General features: G+C 40.6%; 1 protein-coding gene across 9 annotated transcripts in view; it reads left to right on the top strand.

Moving 5' to 3' along the window:
• DIP2C (disco interacting protein 2 homolog C) overlaps positions 1-23564 on the top strand; it is a 483513-nt gene that overhangs the window by 349228 nt on the left and 110721 nt on the right. For all 9 annotated transcript variants that reach the window (XM_067542679.1, XM_067542671.1, XM_067542674.1 and 6 more), the window contains 5 exons: positions 17030-17153; positions 17519-17628; positions 19915-20017; positions 20385-20449; positions 23439-23532. In XM_067542679.1, the coding sequence (XP_067398780.1) occupies positions 17030-17153; positions 17519-17628; positions 19915-20017; positions 20385-20449; positions 23439-23532 (496 nt within the window). The remainder of the gene's footprint in view (positions 1-17029; positions 17154-17518; positions 17629-19914; positions 20018-20384; positions 20450-23438; positions 23533-23564) is intronic.

Genomic DNA, 23564 nt, shown 5'->3' on the forward strand with positions numbered 1-23564 from the left:
TGGATATGTTGGGGTTTTGGGGTAGAAGAATCCGTGATTAGGAAACTGGAAATGCAGAATCCCTTCAATTAGTAGAACAAAAACAACTCAATGCAGGAACAACAGTCTGGGGCTGTAGGTTTAGTGTGACAATTAATTAAACAGACAAGTTTTAGTTAGAGGCTTTTCATCTCTTTTTTTTTCCCCTTTCACTGTCCGTACGTGCCATAGACAAAGAATTGTCCCTATGAAGGAGGGCAAACCCCAATATATTTTTGTACAGGTTATTCATCTGTTATCCATTCTGTTCTTCAGAAAGATGTCCCTACCTCCAAATGGCCTTATTTATAATTTTTCAGGCATTGATAAATAGGTGCATACCACTTTGGTATGTGTAAACAGAATATCTTCCTCCTGCTGAGCTTGTCTGGGGTCGGTTGGTTGTTCTGTTCACAAGAAGTAGAAAACTCTGGTGTTACATGACCAAAGATTTCTGACTTTCTGACTACTGGTTGTCTCCCGTAGTGAAAGCAGTGTAGTGAAAGCAGTGTAGAAAGCAATGTGTTGTATTTTCAATTCTTTTCTTCCCCTGATCTGTCAATTAACAGAATGGGGGTCCCCCCCTTGAAGGAAGACATAAAATTGGTCCTCTCCACTTTCTGATGTCCATATGTAAAGGGGGAGGGAAACTGCTTTAATCTCATTCTGTGAAATTTGTTCTCATTACACATTCATGCCCAGACTTGACGACACACTGAATATAAGAACAAAAGGCTCTCACTTAAATCTTCCATGGCCCTCTTACCTTAGGCAATAAACCTTATGTACCCAGGTATATTTACTTGCATAAATAGCTGATGCATATGGGAATCTGTTTGTTTGTTTTTTTTCTCAGTCAAAAACACTTTCCCATAATCATAACTTGGGGAAGTTTAATGTCAAGTACACTTGTAGAAAACACCTTGAACTTTCTTCCAGAATAATATATGGACTTTGATAGTGTAATAAATAGGAAGTGGTACATGTATGTGAAATTAATGTATTAGGAGGAGCTCTGGGATATCCACCTCTGGATCTATTTTAAAAATACCTGATGCAGCACACATTCCAAAAGTAAAAACTGTTCTTAGCAATTTTTATGAGCTCCAGAGAAGACTGTCCTATCAAACAGTAACCACAGAAGAGGTGTACTCCTTTTAGAGGCAGTGAAATAGTCTCAAACTGTCCTTCAATCTGGAGGGGGATTTATAAATCTCCCAAGGAACTGTCTTCAAGATGAAATTAGTCTTGTTTCCTCTCACCAGAAGTTAGTACCAGTTACACTGATAAATGTGCCAAGTACCAGAAAACATCTGTAGGCAATCACATACCTGCCAACAGCTTGAGGCAAAAACCCAGTAGATTTAAATTTGCATAAAAGTACATAAATTTGCATTGTGTTGCCTGATGCCATGGAAGCTTCCAGCTTCCCCAAGGAAACATAAATGCTAATTAATTCTGTGTCCCCAGCCCAGCACTAATTCTGCAACTTCCTTCACCTCTCCAAGCTCCACATCTGCCCCTGATTTTCAGCACTCTTCTGCAGGTCTTCATTAAGCCGTCCTCAGTGATGCCCTGGTCCCTTATGCTCCAACTTTGTCTTGCTTTAAGAAATTTAAGAAATGGCAGACTTAGCTATATCCCCTCCTACAGCACAGATTTCACATCTCTTCCCAAGCCCCATAACAAAGTAAACTGCCAAAAATGATTGTTGCCCATTTTCAGCTAGTCTTTTATAGCTGTTCAGGATTTACGAATTTGACATATTTGCAAATACCGATAGATTCTTGAGACATTACCAATGGGGCAGGTTATCCCCTACTTTCAAAACTGGTTTTGAAAGTTGCTTCTGCTCCCTTTTTAGTTCTTAAGGTCTTTGACATTATGTTCTCAAAAGTTGAGGATTTTTCCTTGACTCCCTTTCGCTACTGGTTAGATCTAGAAAGAATGAACTCTCGGTATACTCTCTGGGCTGCTTCTTTTATATCTGCCGTTTTTCATTAAGATAACTGTATGCAGGGTTTGAGCAGGCAATGAATTAGAAGCCAAAAACTGTTTAGTTTGGAAATTATATGCTGTTACTGTTACTCAAATACAACATCCCAGAGTAGTGACTTATTTAAAATAAATCTTGCATCTGCTGGTTGATGGGATTCTTATATCAGATGATCAGGAAAGCCCAACCCTTCATTTTGGACAGGCTGCTTTTTCCTTCCTTGTTGGCTGGGGACAAGAACACATGCACAAGGAGAGTGAAGTTTATTTTTATATAGAATTGTTAATTCCAAAGCACTTCACAAACCACATATTTACCGTACCAGGATGCAGCCACCTGTGGGATTGCTCATCCAGAAGACTGGCATGCTATCCAACAGCAAGAGGAGGACATTTATCTACAGACACCGATGAAAGCCTAGTTATGAAAGACCTTAGTGAATCTTCAATAGTCACCTGGAGCAGACAGGACTTATGGTTTGTTTCATCCGAAAGATTGACCACTCTGGATACACACATGTACAGTTACACACTCATCTGCAAAGACCTAATTTTATGTACCTCAACAGGATAAAAGGCTGAGCTGTGCATTCAAGGAATGAAAGCAGTGACTCCAAAACACTTCAGATCTGATACTTGGATACCTAAGCCATTCTCTTTGCTTCACACTTATATTTACTGTCATTCTGAATAGTAACTGGTGGAGATTTCCCTGTCCTAAACCAGTATTATTAGCAAGCCCTCCCTGACTCTGCAATCCAGACTGCAGGAGTTCAGTTTGTAATTGGTCTCCATTGGAACCTTGAGGCTTCTGCCAGCCGCCCAGATTCAACATAATATACTGTGCATGCTCACTGGTCTGCCGATGAAGCAGGTTGACATAAACTAACTAAATAGCTGGAGAAAGCTCAACTCACATCTGGCAAATACAGTGTTTGGTTCTACAATCCTTTTGCAGGGCAGAGTGATTTTGTTTAGAAATTTTGATGTTATCTGTCAAGACAGAATATCTTCCTGGTTTCTCTTTTCAATAACTTTTCGATTGTCAACTCTATAGACACTAAGCAATATAAATACTCAAAAGACTAATAGTAGTGAGAACCCAAAAGGATCAATATTCTTAACCCATAGATGTTTGTTACTCCGTCTCGAAGGTCTGCATCATACCTACATGACATTGTCAACTCAAACGATATTAAAAACTCAACTAGTTTTATGTAAGGCATTGAACATTATGGGGTCGCATCTTTTTTGCTACACTTCAGACCTCAGCACTATCCTATGCTTACATCCCTAGTGCTTCATGCAAGTCTGCAATATGTCAGTCACCTGCTATGATTCATGCTCAACAACCCTAGGGTCTGCCCATATTCCAACTATCAATGCAAACTATCAGCAGTATTGTGGGCATCAGATACAATTCCTCCCTCTGCCCAGCAGAGGCCACTGTAGAGAGGTACCTGGATTCTGCTCCCCCTGCTAGTCCCAGGTCAGCATGAAACTCCTGAGGGAAGGAGGAGGAGGGTAGTAGTGGCTTGTAGGGAAATGGAAGGACAAGGACTGGAGGAGTCTAATAGGGAGTGGGGGCAGATTGAAATGGGCTGCTCAAGTTTCTTTCACAGGCTCCAACTCACTTTCCCCACTAATTGTTCCAAAAGCGCCAGATTCCCTCCTGTATCCTCAGTACGGCCCCTGTCTCTCCCATGCCTGCTGTCATTGCTCCGGGGGAACCATGAGGGGACAGCTGGTGACTCAGTAAAATCATCCCACCTGAAGGTGCTTAAACTGGACCGCTCTGTGCAGCGTGTAGATTGAGGAGCGGGAGGTGCCCCGACAGTGCTCTGGGGTTGTTTCTCAACACGTCCATGTAGAGTTGGCACCTGCGAAGTTTAACACTCCTTCACTCACAGATATTTGAAGGAGCAGTATGTTCTGGAGTGACTCAGATTTTGGTAAAGTGTTAAGGTAAGATTGAATGGGTAACTAGACTGATCTGTGTTTTTTTGGAAATACAGAGGTCATGTTGTGCTGGTATTCTGTGACCTGCACTCCATTATCTGTATTGGGCTCCAGTTGGTTTCTGGGTGAAATTCAATGTGTTAATTTTGCTCTGTAAAATCCTAAAAGCTTTGGATCCGGCGATTTCAGAAACTGCCTCTTTCCTACTGTGGTACTGTTGCAAGTGGTGCCGTGTGTATTTTGAAGGTCCTTTCCCTCTCTAATCTTACTTCCGCACAGGGTGGATAAAAATCCATTTTTTTTTTTTTTAATAAAAAAAATCAGATTTTTTAATTTAAATTGTATTTTTTTTATTCAAATAGGATTTTTTTGATTTTTTTAAATCATCAATAAAATACTAAATTTCTCTCTCGTTTAAAAAATAACAGTTACAATTAAATCTCATCACAAACATGCTAAACATTCACTTGCAGTCTCATAAAAATGAATGAATGGCTCTAATCTGTCCAGCCTAACTACCAGCTCTTGCTTCTTGAAAGTTCTGGGCTTTCAGTTTCTGTTTCAGTTTCTGTTTCTCAGCAGACTAAAGTCACACGTGCAAAGAAAGACACAGGCTGGATAGGACTGTTGTTGTTCTGTGCTTATGTGGTGGTGGAGCTGGGCCAAACAAGGCAGAGGAGTTAGTTAAGACACTTAAAGACAGAGAGACAAAGAACGGAGGCAGAGTAGGAAGGAACAGTGGAGTGGACTGGAAAGAAAAAGGGAAGACATTATTCAGTACACACACAGCTTCCTGTATTACACTTGCCACAGATAAACTGTCATGGCTTCTGGGTGTAAGAAAGACCCTATCTGGGAATATTTTGAAGAAATTCTTTCCTTGGGTAAAAAAGAAAAAACCTGTCAAATGTAAACAGTTCAAGAAGGAGATGCAGGGACTAGTTGAAGAATGAAACATCATAATGAAAACTGCTTATTGGGAGCAAATGATGTGGATGAAGATGTGGATATGTCAGAAGAACAATGTGGATCAACTGGTTAGTAACTTGAATAATTCACTTTGCAATGCATCATTCTTCGAGACGCTATACCTTTTAGTATAAGTGTGATTTAACAAGTAAATTCCCAAGCTGCTATGTTGCATGTTGCTAGAAAAAAAAGTTTATTTTAGCTAATCCTTATGGCTTGTTAGATTCTGAACCTAGTTATCTAATTAATCACCCAAGTATACGCTGAAGAAAGTGGCAGTAAGAGAAATCTAGAGTTGCCCGTTGCCACTGGGTGTCATTTTCTTATTTTATATTACATAATACATGCCCTTTATTTTGGAACATCGTGGCCACAGACCATAATGGTGATGCCATAAGTCTATTCCCTATTTTTCTTCAGCGTAACACAACTTTCCCAAGGGAACCCCATCCTACACTTGTTTTCTCAAAAAACAGAAGTGCCAGAGACTTCTGTGGGGCGTACTCCGTTATTAAGTGCACTCTACGTGCAGTCGGTCCTAGCTTTTTTGGTCATATGGAATTGGATCTGCATCCTTGCTGTAAAAAATGTAAACGGTTAACTGAATAATAGTGAGAAGAATTGAGAAGAACGACTATTCAAAATCATTTTTGAAGTTTGTTTCAGAATCCCATTTAAGCATAAGAGACTTTGACTGTGACTGTCTATCTGCCACAACTTCAAAGTCATCCGTTGGTAGTTTTAGCAGCGGTCCTGCAACTAAACATATTTTAGACAACAAAGTATCAGTAGCAAGCAAAAATTTCAGTCATCCAGTAAAACCACCACCATGGATGGGTTTGCAGTAGGGACCAGCAAATACCAACAAAACACCATAGATGAAAAGATTATGCCACAAATTCTCTTTTTCGCATTGTTAACAATAAACACTTCATTGACATAGTTGAATCCTTATGATCAGGCTACACTTCACCTGGTAGAGCAGACATTGGTGGAAGGTTGCTAGATACAATATATGAGAAAGAACTTGAACAGTGTGCAAGAAATATGGAGGGGAAATTTGCCAGTTTAAGCCTTGATGGGTAGAGCAATGTCCATAATGATCCAGTAATATGTGCCTGTGTGACAACTGAAGATGGAGTTGCATATCTTTCAGAAATAATAGATACATCGGGAAATGCCCACACAACAGAATATTTAAAAGAAGTGGCAGTGAAAGTTGTAATAAACTATGAACAAAAATTCAACTGTCACATGTGCAGTTTTGTCACAGACAATGTTGCAAATGTGGCAAAGATGAGAAGATACTTAGAAGAAGAAGAAACGGAAGGATGCTCCTTAATAATATATGGCTGCAGTGCCCATTTAATTAATCTTTTAGCCAAAGACTTAAGTACGTCTTCTCCAGGAATAAAAGAAATCATTGTTGAAGTCACAAAATACTTCTGTAACAACCATTTTGCTTCAGCTTCACTGAAGAGAGCAGGAGGACCCAAACTAATTCTCCCTCAAGATGTTCGATGGAATTCTGTGGTTGATGGCTTAGAACAATTTATTAAGAACTGGCCTATTCTCATAAAACTTTGTGAAGAAAACCGTGATAAAATAGATGGAAGTATCTTATCCAAAGTATCTAACATTGGCTTAAAGAGGAACGTAGAGGATATGCTCAGTATACTGAAGCCTATATATCCATAGCCTTTAACAAACTTCAGAGAAATTGTTGCTGCATTGCTGATGCTGTTGAAATTTGGAAGTCACTTCAAGAGACATAGAAGAAAGCAATACCTCATCAGAAAGTTAAACTGCGAGGAATAAAAAAGCAAATAGATCAAGCACTAACTCCACCTCATTTTCTTGCGAACATTTTCGACCTCAGATATAAAGAGAGATGCCTAACTTTTGAAGAAGATGATGCTACCATGGCATGGGTATCTCAAAATCACTCCTCATTTATGCCAGTTATAATAAATTTCAGGACTAGAGTGGAACCATTTAAACAATACATGTTTACTGATGATGTTTTAAACAGTCACTCTCCTGAATTGGTGGAAATCATTAGCCAGGCACCATGAAACAGAGTTCCTTCAGTTGCTAAGCCACCTTTTCACAGCAGTAGCTTCCTCTGCAGGCACAGAGAATATTATCATCATCTGGTATTATTCACTCAAAGCTAAGAAATCGACTGGGAGTTGAAAAAGCAGGAAAACTCATTTTTCAGTTTCAGTCTATGAATAAAAATGACAGTGGGAGTGGAGAAGATGAGAGCTAGTTGTGGAAGTTTTAAGGACAGCGTACGTTTAGTGTTGTGGTGACTTGTCTGTTAGAGTTAATAAAATTTGGGGAAAAAAAATAATTTAAGGACAGCCATCAGCCGGCAACTCAGGAGACTGCTGCAATTGCAAATGTGAAACATTTATGTAACATTTAAGATTTAGTTTAATAAAATATACGTGCTATTGTGTTTGTGTGTGTGATTTAGTTCTTACTATTCCTAATGTACTGCTGCTGCATCTGCAGCTTGACACAGGTAATGAGTATTATGTACTATTTCCTTAATTAATAAAAATCAAATCATCTACAAAATTACACAAAGTATACCCTCTTAGATGTTGTAAAGTGCTGTATTGACTTGTAAATTAACATGTTTTAGTGATCAGATTTGCCCCATTGTTTAAGAAATATGTGAAGAAGTATCAGAGGGAAACTTGTTTTAAATCAATGATTTTCTCTTGGTGATTTAAATCAATCCACCCTGTACTTTCATTTGCTTCTTTTCAATGCCTTACCTTAAGGTCCTTCAGTCTAGGAGGATGTGGTATATACGGTGATGGTCATGGGTAGCCAAATATATTGGCTTTTCTTATGGAAAAAGGTGTTACCCCAGTGGCTAAGAATTAAATAATTATGAAGCAAACTCGATATTCTCCACAGTTGGTGAATGTAGTTCAAAAGTCCTGCATTAATGTTGCACCAGGTTAGTATGGATACAATGTTATCAATTAAAATTAAAGAAATAACAGTACAGAACAGAGTGGGTTGAAATTTCCAATACCTATTGTTTATCCAATAGACTTGTTAGGAAGTATGTTGCAGTCTATTACTTTAATATCTAACACGTAAGTTGATTTTACTAAATGCAATCTATTTGATTCTCTCTGCTTTTGTTTGTGAAATCATATTAAATTATTAACAGTTGACCACGCAGTGAGTGGGAACATGATTATCCTGCCTCACGTTGTCTAGAAAACTAAATACGGTTAAAATAAATGTTTTCTCTTCCTGTAGCTTTCCATTGCATTATAATTGGCTCTGTTATGAGCAGAACTTGGCAGATAACTTCTTAGGTAGTGTGTATTCACAGGGGTCATGTTATGGTGGTACCCTGATCTGCATTCCATGATCTGTACTGGCTTCTAGTTGTTTTTTGGGTGAAATTCAGTGTGTTAATTTTAGTCTGTAAAATCATAAAAGGCTTGGGAATGACTAGTTGAGAATCTTCCTTGTTCAGTACTGCAGTAGTTAAGGTAATTCGAAGTGCCTTAGTATTTAGACCCCAGTTTACCAAACCATCCCTACTGAGCAAATCAGTTAAGCATATGTTTTCCTCAGTGGAGGCCTTAAATGAGAGGTGTTGCTGGCATAGTGCCTTCAGTGGAGGGTCCCCTACTTTGGCACTCACTCCATTCCTTCGTGTAGCCCATCAAAGCCATTCTGCTGGCTGTCAGGGAATGTAGCAAATCTTGTCTCTTCACGCAAGCTTTTGAGGAGAGGTGAGTGAAAGGAATACTTTCTGTTTAATTTCTGAACAGTAGCTGTAATGAGGCACAGATCAGTAGCTTTTATTTTTTTTTAATCTGCATACACCTAGAGCAATACAGACATACTTAAAAAAAAAATCAGCATTAAACACCGTATCTTCCAGCAGTCTGCCTGGGTTTTTTCCCCATTCACTAGTTCAGCTAAAACCATAAGGATTTTTATGACAATTAGATTTAAATGGCAGCCACTGTAGTTTTTCAACTGGCAAATGCTGAAGTAAACCCAGTAGAAACCTACTGGAATGAATTGTAGACTTGGCATACAAGAAGGGAGCCTTTGGTAATTTTGAAGTGTTCCTAGTTTATGATGGTAGACTGCCTTTGGATGGTGGTGGGCCCCCAGGAAAGCAAGGTAGAACGAAGGGTGAGACAACGTTGACTCACGTCAGTTTTTTGATGATAGAATTTCAGTGCAATAATGTCTCTAAAGTGATGATTTGTAATCCATAAATTTGTGTAAATCAGTAACCAGGCTTTATGGTGAACTGGAGGATTTTGGCAATGCTAGTGTTTGGTTTTAATTATAAAGTTGTGGGACCACCATTCAAATTCAAGGGAAATACTGAAAGACAGATATTAATGGCCTCTTTTATGCTCAGTAGGACAGTAACCTTTCTTAGAATGACTAACTGCTCTCAGGCATGTTTGCACAAGATTCAGCAAGGATAGCAATGCAATTAATTTGTCAGCTTTACAAAAGTTTGTCTGTTTTGGGACCTCCCGAGTAGAAGTGAGTGAATTATTGATCTTTTTTCAGTTCAGTCACTAAAGCAAAGATTCAAATGATAAAATAAAAAATCAATATGTTTCAAACAGAACAGAATTTTTTCAGTATTTCTCACCAAAATGAAAAATGAAAGCATTTTGTTTGGATTGAACAAAACTTTTTGAATGTCATTTTGAAATTATATGAAACTATTTGTTTCAATGAACAAAATGCCAAACTGATTTGTTTGGAAAATGGGAAAAATAACTGTCCCTGCCTCCCTCCCCCCCCCCCCCCTTTTTTTTTTTTTTTTTTTAATTTGGCCAAGTTGGCAAATAGTTTCGGCCACTCCAAGAGTGGTTTGTTTGTTTGGTTGTCGTCCTCCCCCCCCCCAGCAAATTTACCATTTGACCAAGCAATTTCACCCAGCTCTGCTGCTGCAGTTACTGACAGGGCTATGTGGGATAAGATGTGTTATCTCTTTGGGGGTTTTTTTGTTTTGTTTTTAAAAAGGGCAATTCCCTTGTCTGTATTTTCATAGCTTCAGAAATAAATGAGAATTCAATGCTGAAGAATTTTCTTGTAAAAGTGTATTGTTAATTTTGCCAAGCTTAAAATAAAACTCTGACAACTGCAGTGAACAAAAATGAATGTGACAACTGCTGGATGTCTGAACTGAATGAGTTATATAATTCTGTTTGTTATGGATCAATTTATTGTCCCACAATATTTATTCAAATATCAGCATATGCTAGTTCAGATAATCAGGTTCTATAAAAAGATCATTCTCTGGAGGTACAGAATCAAGCTAATGCAGACAAATGAGAAATAGTGGGGTGTGTTTAATCTTTATTGGCTTTTTTCCTTCATTCACTAGTTGTGATCATTTTATTTATATTCATTTGACATAATAAAATGTCATGAAAAATTAGAATTGGATCTAAGCTGAAAAATTCTGAATTGATTTTTCCTTCTGTCTAAACTTTTGCTTTGCATTCTCTACTATATTAATAGCCACAGTTCTTTGGGGGTTTTTTTGTTTTGTTTTGTTTTGTTTGCTCTGTATTAAGCATATCGCTTTTAATTATAACTGCAAAATTCTGCCTGCTATTTCTGGAGAGAGGGTTAAACATTGACAAGAATTTACATATATGATGTTATACTTTCAAGGACTCTAATGCATAATTTTTTCTGAGCTTTAAAAGACAATGTGTAAAACAAAGAGAATGCCATTGAAGCAGATCATCTCTTAAGGATCAACTGTTTTTGCATGTAGTGGCCATCTACACAGATTCCCAAGACTTTAAAATCATTACATGGGGATTAACTTCATTGCATACATCCTGTTAATGAAAGTAAAATGGAAAGCTCTTTCTTCACTGGAATTCTGAATGACTGTAGTGCTCATAAAATGTGTCAGTGACTGCCCTGGAAACTGCTCATTGATAGAAAAGATAAAGCCATGTATCAACCGGGTATCAAATCTTGACCATGTGTATCATCCAAGTGGAAGCTGCTATAACACAAATTCTTCTTCGACTAGATGCAGACATGTATTCCACTTAGGTTGGGCATGCCCAATGTGCTGGAACCAGAGCTTTTTCCCTAGCAGTATCCGTAGTGGGGCTGCACTTGTATCTCATGACTGTGGCCCCGCCCCAGCTACATGAGGTGGCGCTGCCCTGTCCCACCTTAGTTACTCGTTACTGCCTGTGGCTGGAGTTGGAGTTCTGTGTGATTGTAGTCTCACAAACTCACAATTAGTCTTAGCCTAGTTTATTATATGTAGTTAGTTGGTGTTAGTTGCTGGATAACGGTCCCAGGTGATAACCTCACAGGAGTTTAAACATTGTCCTTCGTATAAAGGGGCTTTCCCTAACAGTGACCTCCACACGCAGTGTTTGCTTTGGTTTTGGCAAGGCCTGCCTTAAAGAGCATTGTTTGATCTGTAGATTGTTCAAGAAGAGACCTCCGGTGGAGCAAGACCTTCACCTCAAGCAACACCTGCTTGAATAGGCTATGTCAGCTAATTCGGTTCCGAGGTCGTCCTCGGGCCAAAGATCGCCCTGAGGTTCTGAGAGTGCTGCCACCTCCTGTTCTGGGGCAGCTGCCTCTCCAAAGAGATGGAGGAGCCATTCTCTGTCATCAGTGCCGAGGAGAACAGGCCATTTGAGATCACTCCAGGTCTCAGGACGACTCTTCTGCCTCCTTCAGGAAAAGCGCAGACCAGCACAGTGCCAGCTCTGGCATATGGGATGGCACAATTACCTCTGCTCCTTTCCCAGTACCAACTAGAAAGGTCAGAAACCCCATACCATTGTCTCCAGTTCCAGCCTCCAGGCATCTGCTGACTCCAGTTCCGATGAGGGCGATGCTGGTACTGATGGGATCCATTGCATCAATTTACCAGGCTGTTGTGGATCTCCTCTGCCTTTTGGTTCTGTCCTCGCTGCTGGTCCAGGACTTTCAGAGGCTTGCACCTTTGATAGCCCCTCCAATGGAGCATACTGTTGATTTGGCATGCCTGTTGGTGCCCGTCCAGATGTGCTCTCCCGGTTGTTGGGATGGATCTGGAATTAGAATCAGTATAGGGGACCTCGGTGCCAGGTTGTTCTCCTGTTCTGCATCACCTGATGACCACTGGGGCCAGCCAGTCAACTAGTATGGTTTCCAGAGTTGGCATGCGCCCCATGGCCAAGGCAGTGGTCCCTATCCTGGTGCCTACTGGCCACCAATGCCCTACCCATATCAGTGGCCTCCTTGGAATCAGTGGGATGCTCCTTGCTTGGAGATTCTGCTCCTCATCCTCCTCAAAGGCAAAATCACCCACCAGATCAATGATGGTGGCTACAGATCAGCCGTAAGCCCACACATTTGTGGTCTTCCTTCTGGCAGACCCCCCAGAGTCCTCATGTCTAGGTATGTCCACCTGGGAGCAAGAGCTGGCATTGGCTCAGCCAGGAGTTTTATCCTCATCTCTTGATGATGCCATGCTGCCTAATTCATTCTCCCCTGCTATTTTAGAGGATTTTAAGATATATCTACCAGGACTTTTTATGCCATGTAGCATCCCTCATCATCCAGGCAGAGTTTCTCCAGGAGAACACCCACAAATTGCTGGACATTCTACAGCCCTCTGTCCCTGCAAGAGTGGTCCTCCAGATTAATGATGTGCTCCTTGAGCCAGCAAGAACTCTCTGGTGTACACCAGCCTTGGTACAACTAGTGGCTAAGTGAATTATGAAATACTATTTCATTCCCATGCAGGGATTTGATGGTTTCTATTTCTATACAGCCGTGAATTCCCTGGTGAACAACAGGGCCCGTTAGCACAGATTCAAGTCTACCCCCAGGGACAGAGACTCCAAGCAGTTGGACCTTCTGGGCAGAAAGATCTATACATCATCTTTACAGATGAGGATCTCAACTCAACAAGCTTTGCTGTCCAAGTATTTCCTCAACTGGCCAGCCATACCCAAGTTTGTGGACCAGTTGCCTGAGTCCTCGTATGAGGAGTTTGGGGTGTTTGTCTCAGAAGGCTACTTGATGGCCCATATGGTCCATCCTCAATGCTGTGAACACTTCAGCCAGAGTAATGGCATCTGCAATTTACTATGAGGAGGGCTTCCTGGCTACAAAACTCTGGGATCACGCTGGATGTCCATCAGGCTACGGAGGACTTGACCTTTGATGACCAAACCTTGTTCTTGGACAAGACTGACACTTTGCACTCCTTTACAGACTCCAGGGATACCTTGAGGTCCTGGTGGATGTATATGCTGTCCATGCAGAGATGCCCACATGGGACTCAGCAGCAGCAACAATATCACCCACAGCACTTTTTGTGCAGCTCTTCCCCCCCTCACTCCCCAAGCAGCGTGACTACCCCAGAAAAAGGGATAGATCTCACAAGAGAAAGCAATCGGGCTCAGGGTTTGGCCAGTCGATGCCCATTTTGACTCCTTGGTCCAGAGCACTGTTCCAGTAATTGCTCTTCCCTTTCCCTCTCCCCACATATCACTTTGGGGATAGGCTGGCCTGTCTTTACAATCTTGGTGTTCGATTACCTCCGATAGCTGGGTCCTAGATACTGCCAGATCAGAGCTATCCCATCCAGATCCTCTCCATGCACCCTCCCCATCCCCTCACCCAGTCCCTCTTCAGGGACCCCTCTTATGATACACATACACAGCAGGTCAGCTCTCTGCTGGTGTTGGGAATGGTGGAGGAAGTCCCACCAGAACACCACGCCACGGTTTCTATTCCCAGTACATCCTGATACCAAAACCAAAGGACGGGATGAGACCCATTTTCGAGCTTCACGGCTTCAACAAATTTATCAAATACATAAGATTCTGCATGGTTACTCTATCATCTATCCCCCCGCATTGTCACAGAGCAACTGATTTGCTGCAATGGACTTACAGGAGCCACAGGAAGTTTCTTCATTTCACTGTGGTGAAATTTGCAGTTCACTGTTCACTGTTCTCCAATTTGGCCTCTGTTCCACCTCCTGAGGTTTTTTCATCAAATGCATGACTGTGGTGATGGCATATCTCAGGAAGGAGGGAATTCATATCTTCCTGCACCTCGATGACTAGCTGCTGAAGGGTGGCTCCAGAGAGGAGGTTCTCATCTATGTCAACACCATGCAAGGTTTGCTCGACCATCTAAGAATCATTTAAAATACCAGCAAGTCTACCTTGGCTCCCACTCAAAAATCAAGTTCATTGAGACCCTGTTAGATTCCACAGGGTCAAGAATGTTCCTGCTGACGGACCACTTCCAGACAATTGAATAGATCTGCCTCAGTCTGCAGTCTCAGCCCTCCACGATAGTCAGCCTGGGTGCGTCCGAGCCTGTTGAAACACATGTCCACTTGTACGCAAGTGATCCAGTTTGCGATGCTGTGCCTTTGCCCCCTCCAGATGTGGCTCAAGATGGTCCACCACCCTGCCCTACATTCTCTGGACAAATTGGTTTGCCTTCCTCCACTAATCCTAGACTCCTTGCGCTGGTGGGAATCCCCACACGACATGTTCTAGGGAGTCACTTTCGCTCAGCCCTCTTCAACCAAGTCAGTGGTTACCAATGCTTCCTTTCTGGGTTGGAACACATATCTGGACTTGCTGAGGGTGCAGGGTCTGTGGTCGGAACAGGAAGCTTCTCTCCGTATCAACATGCTGAAACTTCAAGCTATCTACCATGTATGCTGGTCTTTTTGGGACTATGTGAGACATTCAGTGGTTCACATGTTGACCAACAATACCACCGTGATATACTGTGTGAACTAACAAGGGAAGGCATGCTCCAGATTACTCAACCAGGAAGCAATCAACCTGTGACAATTCTGCATCAAAGACGACATTCAGTAGCAGCTCATTTGCTAGGGGTGCAGAATGATTTTTGCGGACCTCTCAGCAGAGTTTTCTCCCTCACCTTTGTGTGGTCCCTAGAGACAAGTGTCTTCTGGGTGGTCTTTGCAACATAGGGCTTCCCCACGATTAACCTGTTTACAACAAAAGAAAACTGAAAGTGTTGGCTGTTCTGCTCTCAGAAGCAAAAGGGGGACTCTGCCCAGACTCGCCTTCCACTGTAGCTAGCAGTTGACTCTTTTGTATGCCTTTCCTTCTGTTCCGATAATTCCCTAGGTCATTCTCAGACTCAAGCTCTTCCTCATTGCTCCAGAATGGACATGACAGTGCTGGTTTCCAGACCTTTTTGTACTGTCGGTTTAGCCTCCCATATTGCTTCCTCTCCATCCTGACTTGCTCATTCAGAACTACAGCCACATCCTTCACCCTGAGCTCAGCTCCCCGCATTTTATAGCGTGCCTGCTGGATGGCTGAATGAAAAGGAAGAACAGTGTTCAGCAGCTGTCCAACAAGCCCTACGCAATAGTAGAAATCCTCTACTAAGCAAAGTGAAAAAGGTTTTCGGTGTGATCCTTTTCCTGCTGATATGGACCCAACCAACATAGATTCCTGTCCAGGACATCTTGGCATACCTGTTACATCTTCAGACATTGGGCCTTGTGCTTAGCTCACTAAGAGTGCAACTGGCAACAATATCAGCATTCCACCCCCTTATTCAGGGAAAATCAGTTTTTTCCAATGCCATGGTGATAAGATTTCTGAAAGATCTCATCCGCTTACATCCTTCAGTCCAAGAGCCAGCCCTCTTGTGGGACCTAAACATGGTTTGGTGTCTCTAATGGGGTCTCCATTGAGCCCCTTGCATTTTGTCCATTGCCCTTCCTGTCTCAGAAAACTGTTCCTGATAGCCACTACCTTTCCATGGAGAGGTGTGTCTGAGTTGCAGGCTCGGGTGGCAGGGCCTCTTTTCACATAGCTCTCCAAGAACAAGGTAACTTTCTGACCACACCCAAAGTTTTTATCCAAAGTGGTCTCTGTTTCATCTGAATCAGGCGGTGTATTTACTTGTGTTTTTTCCCTAAGCCACATTCATCCCCTTAGGAACAACACCTCCATACTTCGGATGTCAGGCGATGTCTAGCCTTTTATCTGGCTAGAACTGGACTGTTTCATGCCTCGCCTCACATGTTCATGTCTTATATGAACTACATGAAAGGGCAAGCGGTTAATGCACAGACCATCTCTAGATCTTATATTAAGATTGCATATGAAATAGCTTCGGCTATGCCTCCTCAATGAATGCGAGCTAATTCGATGAGAGCACAAGCAATGTCAATAGCGTTCCTCAGCGACATTTCCATATTGGACATTTGCAGGGCAGCCACATGGTCATCCATCCATCCAGTTATGGATCCTTATGCTATTGCCTGCGTTCATTCTGAAAGATGTGATCTTGGTAGTGCAGTCCTGCAATCTATATTATGGTAGACTCCAAGCTCTTCACTTCCCCCCAGATGGGGTACTGCTTGTGAGTCACCTAAGGGGAATACATATCTGCATCTACTGGAAGAAGAAGAAACAGTTATGTACTGTAACTGTGGTTCTTCAAGATGCAATGCAGATTTGTATTCCATGATACACCTTCCATCCCCTCTGCGTAGGAGTCTCCTCTCACGGGCTTTCGGTGTGAAAGAACTGAGGGATATCGGGGCAGCGCTGCCTCATATATCAGGAGCAGGAGCCACAGCCATGAGGCGTGAGCCTCACCCCTATATAGGTACTGCTAAGCAAAAGTCTCCAGCTCCAGCACACACACCTAGGTGGAATATACACCTGCATCACACCTCAAAGAACCACAGTTACAGTAAGTAACCATTTCTTATTTCATAGAAGAGGCATCTTGTGTAGAGATGGGAAAGATGAAGCCATAATGTTGAATGATGAAGCCTCCGTTGAATGGGTGTATATGGTTGTGGTTTACTTCTATGTCCAAATTATGGAACTCCTTTGTCAGTGTACAAGTTAAACCATTAAGTTTTGTTAATTAATTAAGTTGGAAAGAGGGAAGACTATTTTTTCCAAGATATTGCATGCTGTGTAAAATAAATGACAGTAAAAAGCATGTTGCATGCAGTCAACTCTAGTTAATTTCATTTGTGTCTTTTCTTATTTTTGTGATCAATTAGGATGCAGGAAGCCAACAAATAGGTTTCTTACTTGGGAGCTGTGGCGTTACTGTGGCCTTGACTAGTGATGCATGCCATAAAGGACTGCCTAAAAGCCCTACAGGGGAGATACCACAGTTTAAAGGTAAACTAATCCTCATTTAACCTACATCTTATACAAAGTTTCCAAAAAGTATTACTAAATAACACTGACAAACATTTCATATATACACCATTAGTAGTTTTGAGGTTTAGAAACTAGCCTCAACATAGTATGTCCAAATCTATGTGCTTAATGTCTATGTATAGAAAGTGTAATAATTTATAATCCTGCTTGGTTTATTCCAGTGGGGACACTCACATGAGTAAAATAAGCAATATTCAGCCAACCACAACATATAAACATAGAACGCATTTGAAATAAACCTACATGCAGAAGAATTTTGTTCTCTTGTACTATTTATCCAGCAGAAGCTCAGCAAAAGCTGTCTTTTTGTGTCTGTTTCTCAGGGTGGCCAAAATTGCTGTGGTTTGTCACAGAATCAAAACATCTTTCTAAACCTCCTCGTGACTGGTTCCCACATATCAAGGATGCAAACAATGACACAGCTTACATAGAGGTGAGTTAATAAAGATACATTTTCCTTATGATCCATTTCATATAATACTTCTAAATACTGTTAAGATAAACATAACTATGCGGTCGCTGTTTCTATAAACAGTGAACATCCTGTTTACTGGCTGATAAGTAATTTTCTGTATAAAACTGTATATTATATGAAAGTTAATGCAATGTTAAATTTGCACAGTTAACTTTGCATTTCTGGAGTCTTTTTGACTTAAAGATTTCTACAGGACTTGGGCCCTGATTCAGTGGTGCTCTTAAGTACAGTCTTAACTTACAACATGCGTGTGCTTAACTGCTTTGCTGAATCAGAACTTTAGACATTACAGTGTACTTTGCAAATAAATAAGCTGCAGCAGTCTGGACACCGAAACATTTGCACTTTCAGGCTTTAATTTTTTGTTTTTGTTACAACTTTCATTAAAGATAAATTCCAGAGGGGTAGCCGTGTTAGTCTGTTTTCAGCAAAACAAGAGTTCTGTGGCACCTTAAAGACTAACAAATTTATTTGGGCATAAGCTTTCCTGTGCAGAAACCCACTTCATCAGATGCATCTATTAAAGATAAACACAACTGTTTACCTGTTGACTGAAGAAAAAAAGAAAATTTGCTGAGAAAGTCACAAAGCTATAAAAGAGAATACAACATAATGCTTGATGTTGCTTCTCCTAACTCACAATGAACTGATGACACCAAAGACTTTGAAGGTGTGAGAGCTGGAAGTTCACAGCTTTTTAAATGGCAGGAATTCATAAACCGTGATAACTTTATCTCACTGAAATCATATGTATATTTATCTCCCACCAGGCAATATGTAGTCTGACTGGTCCATGTATTCAGGGGAGTTTTGTCCTATTCTGTCCTTAAAATTAGACCCTCTCTCTGCTCAAGAGGAATCCTGATTTTCTCCAGCTGCATCTTTTAAGCTATAAAAATGGCTAGCAAAGTGTGGTTGACCATCTTCTTAATGCCTTAGAAACAGTCATCTTCCCTCCCCTCCACTTAGTTCTTTTCTTCTGAATTTCTTTTCCTGTCACCAGGCAAACTTTTTTTTTTTTGCTTTGTGGCTCCATGTGGCTCCTAGTCAATTGAACTTGATGCCACAATATTCTGTAGAACTTTTCCTGTCCTGCCATAGCTTTTACTCACAATATAGGCTTCTCACCGATCTGTTCAGGTACCAATAAGTATCACCTAAAGAAACTTGTTCTTTAATATTTGTGAACTTGAGAACCTTTCTAAAGAAGAGAAGCTGCTGCTTCCTCCTCCTCTGTTCAAAATCTTGCCTCTCGCCAGTCAGCGTGTGCGGTTAAATTCCCTCCCAGAAGACCAGCTTCAGAAAGGGAAACTTAGCATAGCTATGTGCATTTAACTTTTGCAGGTATGGGTTTTTCTTTTCCTTTTTTCCTCTTTTGAGAATAGCAAATGGATTGAGTTCAATAATGTTAGCATTTAAATAATTCCACGTAAAGCTAATGTCCCACTCAGTTGAAAGTGGTTGGGATTTCCCATGTATATGCTGCTGTTTGATGTTAGTTTTCTACAAGAGTGAGTTAATGTGACAGTTCTACATATGTAGTGAATGTTGATGGCTATCTACGTCATGGAAAAAGAATGCACACTTAATTTGTTTAAATGACAACTTAGAATTTTCAGACTACTGCAGAAAGTACCAAAAATTGTGAGGATTCCAAACTCAGCCCCTTGATTCTCCCCCAGGCCCTCATTATTTTTCTTCTCATTTTTAACATAGTTCTTGTATGTTTCTGTTAGTATTAATATCCTCACACATGTGGATGCAGCAGCCACCCTATGCTGGTAATGGGGGGACGGCTGCCTGAATAATCTAACAGATGACCACTGAAGTAACTTCTCAAATTTTTAAATCTAGCCAATGTATTACTCACTGATGTCTTACTTAGGTTTTAAACTTCTGCTGCTGGTGTTACTAATGTGACTCAAAAGCATGGTTAGAATTAATATGAAATGTAATTCTCCCACCCTTCCTGAATGCAAATGGCTGAAGAGTTTTTGATACGAAGCATGGCAAGTTTCAGCCTAAAAAGACACCTTCTCCAGGAAAAAAATGGAGTTCAATAAAAACTGTTTTGCAACCTTCATTGTAGCTCTCCCTACAGTGAAAGTTAAAATAAAGTAACAAAGTTCATCAACCTGCCTATGTTTCTATGTGTTAAATGCTTTGAACCTAATTGCTAAACAGTTACAGCAGTGCTACTGTTGCATACACTGTGTTCAATCTTTGATAACAAATCTCTTGTAGTACAAAACGTGTAAAGATGGAAGTGTCCTTGGTGTGACTGTGACAAGAATTGCACTGCTGACCCACTGTCAAGCTCTTACACAGGCATGTGGATATACAGAAGGTATTAAACACATTCCTCTTGTTTCATCCCTAAAACTAATTTGAATTTTATATTCTGCCTCACTGGAGTCTTATTTTATGTAGGGCTGTATAAAATATTTCTGGATTAAAAAATAGAAATTATGTATTCATTGAATTTTTTAATGTCTTTGAGATGTAACAAAGAAAAAAGGAAAACAATGGTCTGGCCAAGGCAAATCCTACTATGGAGAGTTACTCTCAAAGTTATGCTTTGAAGTCATCAGTCATGTTATACCAGAAGTTATGGTATTATTCCTTCCTTTAAGTGACTTTGCTTTGAGTCTATGCTGTGCACAGGAAAATAAGCCTTTTTCTTTTTTTTTTTTTTTTTTTTTTTTTTTGGGTAGCTGAAACGATTGTGAATGTGCTAGATTTCAAGAAGGATGTTGGCTTATGGCATGGGATTCTGACCGTAAGTAATTTTTCCTATTATGTGAATATCTTAAAAATGAAATTGTCTAACGAGCTGATTATCATCAGGTGTGGGGATGTCCTAAGATTTCTTGTAACTCTACCTTGTTTGTCTTGAAACCAGGAAATTACAGTTTAGAACTGATGATTCTTGGCTAGTCAGCTACACCTTTACCTAGTTAGCACAGCAGGAACTCTAAGGCACCTCCATGTATCAGATCAAGTGCTTGGTTTGGCTCTACTCTTGTCAAGCACAGAGTCGATACAGACTTCAATTATTCATTATTCAATTATTACATTATATAGCCACTGACTCAGTTCCTCATTGATCAAAACTACCTCCTCATGCGGTGAGCCCTGGGATCTCTACTGGGACCAGCGCTTTCAGTTTCTTCATAAATGATCTGGAAAAAGGGGTAAACAGGTGACAAAGTTTATAGACAATACTAAATCAGTCAGGATAGTTAAGTCCTAAGCAGACTGCGAAGTTAAAAAGGGATCTCACAAAACTGAATGACTGGGCAACAAAATTCAGTTTGACAACTGCAAAGTAATGCCCACTAGAAAACATAATCCCAACAGTACGTAAAAAATGATGGGGTCTAAATTAGCTGTTGCCATTCAAGAAAGAGATCTTAGAGTCGTGGATAGTTTTCTGAAAACATCTGCTTAGTGTGCAGCAACAGTCAAAAAAGCTAACAGAATGTTAAGAGCCATTAGGAAAGGGATAGATAATAAGACAGAAAATGCCATAACGCCACTATATAAATCCATGATACACCCACACCTTGACTACTGTGTGCAGTTCTGGTCGGCCCATCTCAAAAAAGATATATTAGAATTGGAAAAGGTATGGAGAAGAGCAACAAAAATTATTTGAGAGATGGAACAGCTTCCATTTGAGGAGAGATAAAAAACTGAAACTGTTCAACTTGGAAAAGAGATGACTAAGGGGGAGGGGAGGATGTGGTAGAGGTCTATAAAATCATGAATGGTGTGGAGAAAGTGAATAGAGATGTGTTATTTACCACTTCCCATAACATAAAAACCAGGGGTCACCTAGCGAAATTAATAGGCAGCAGGTTTAAAACAAACAAAAGGAAGTATTTCTTCACACAACGCAGAGTCAACCTATGGAACTCGTTGCAAAGGATGTTATGAAGGCTAAAACCATAAATGGGTTCAAAAAAGAATAAGTTCATGGAGTTCATGGAGGATAGGTTCACCAATAGCTATTAGCCAGGATGGTAAGGGATGAAACCCCATGCTCTGGGTATCCTGAGCATCTGACTGCCAGAAACTGGGAGTGGACGACAGGGGATGGATCACTCCATGATTGCCTGTTCTGTTCATTCTCTGTGAAGCAACTGCCATCAGCCACTGTTGGAAGACAGGATACTGGGCTAGATGGACCATTGGTCTGACCCAGTATGGCCATCCTTATGTCCTTACGTTACTGATCCTGAGACAGTTCTGCTGCACTAGGTTGAACAAGCTGTCTGTTTTCCTCTTGAATATCTTCCAAAGCAAGAACCTGGAAGTTCACTGGTGTGGAGGCCAACCTCTTTTTTTCATGATTAAAGACAGCCTCAGATATTCACTTAAAGATTATGTTGCCCCTGAAGCTTGGGGAAATCCTGTTAACTGATCATAGTGGAGAGAGTAGCTAACTTTGAAGAGTCCATATCTGAAAATTTCAAACTGAAAGAGCTTATGTGTTATAATTCCAGGAGAACCCTGTATGCCTTTCCTACCCCCTGTTGCTCTGCTTCCATCAATGTCAAAGGGTAATTATAATTATGCTTTGAGGCAGCAACAGTATACCCGGCTTTATGTCCACAAGTAGTTCATTTACTATAATAAACTTTGTTATCATGTACTCTGAAAGTTTTCTAACAGCCTTCTTTTCTAACAGCCTTCTTTATTATTGGTTTTGATATGGTCTTAACTTGTACCATGACTTGTCTATGAATGCTTTTCCTGTATTAACAGTTGCACGATACTGAAAAGGGAAATATCATCTTTGGATCCAGTCATGCAAACAGGGCCCAAACATAATTTTTTTGGGCCCAGTATAAACTTGTAACACGGGCCTCCTCCCACACACATACCCATGGGGGTTGCAGCCTGGGCTGGGCCTCCGGGCTCCAGTAAAGTGTACCCCCCGCCCATGTGGGGGCCCTACATGCAAACACTTACATGAGTAATCCCACCGAGAGGTTTACGTATTCCCAGATCTTGGGATCCTAGAAATCAGTTTCCCAAAACATATACCATATTTAACCCCTGTTTTTAATGTAGCGATATTGTGTGACAAATAACTAAAGAAAACAAACATTTTAAACCACGGAAGATCAGCTTGCTGCAATTAGCTTCACTGAATTTCAAATTTATGTATTTTACAACTTTTTAGAACTTCACCAAGGATATACTGGGACTGGTCTAGCCAGTAACAGGCCCATTAATTCATTTTCTTTTAGAATAAGCATGATTTAGCTTATTTGATGTATTATCATTGACTCCACTTTCTGTTTTCATGCACTACTAAATGAACTTTTTTGGCTGCTGTAGCAGCTTTTCACTCCTTGTAAGGAGAAGTTTTTGTAGGTGTTTAAATTGTTGCATATCTCTTTAAGTAATGGCAATTCCTGTGAAATGAGGATTACAGAACTGGACATTACATTCACCTCTGAAGCAAAGATTTAGCCATCAGTTACTCACCCTCAGCTGTTGAAGCATGTTTCTGTGCCACTTCCCGTATTGCTGTTGTATAAACTAAGTGAAGGCGCGTGGAAATGAGTGAACATCCTTTTTTAAAGTAACATTACGATTTTCAGCATTTACTTTTTTTAGGATCTGTTATTGGTTTAAACCAGAATACCTGATTATTTATTGACTTGATTCACAAGATGGCATGATATAAACCTTTTCCATTACTAATTTTATGCTTTTTGGGGACAAATCTATTGTTTATTTTATTTTGATTTCAGAGCGTCATGAACATGATGCATGTTATAAGTATTCCATATTCCTTAATGAAAGTGAATCCACTATCATGGATACAGAAAGTCTGCCAGTACAAAGGTAAGGATCAGGAGTGTATAAAGGTATTTTTG

The sequence above is a fragment of the Emydura macquarii genome, unplaced genomic scaffold (assembly GCF_026122565.2).
Source record: "Emydura macquarii macquarii isolate MOO-44397 ecotype Brisbane River unplaced genomic scaffold, CSIRO-AGI_Emac_v2 contig_719, whole genome shotgun sequence".
Classification (NCBI taxonomy): domain Eukaryota; kingdom Metazoa; phylum Chordata; order Testudines; family Chelidae; genus Emydura; species Emydura macquarii.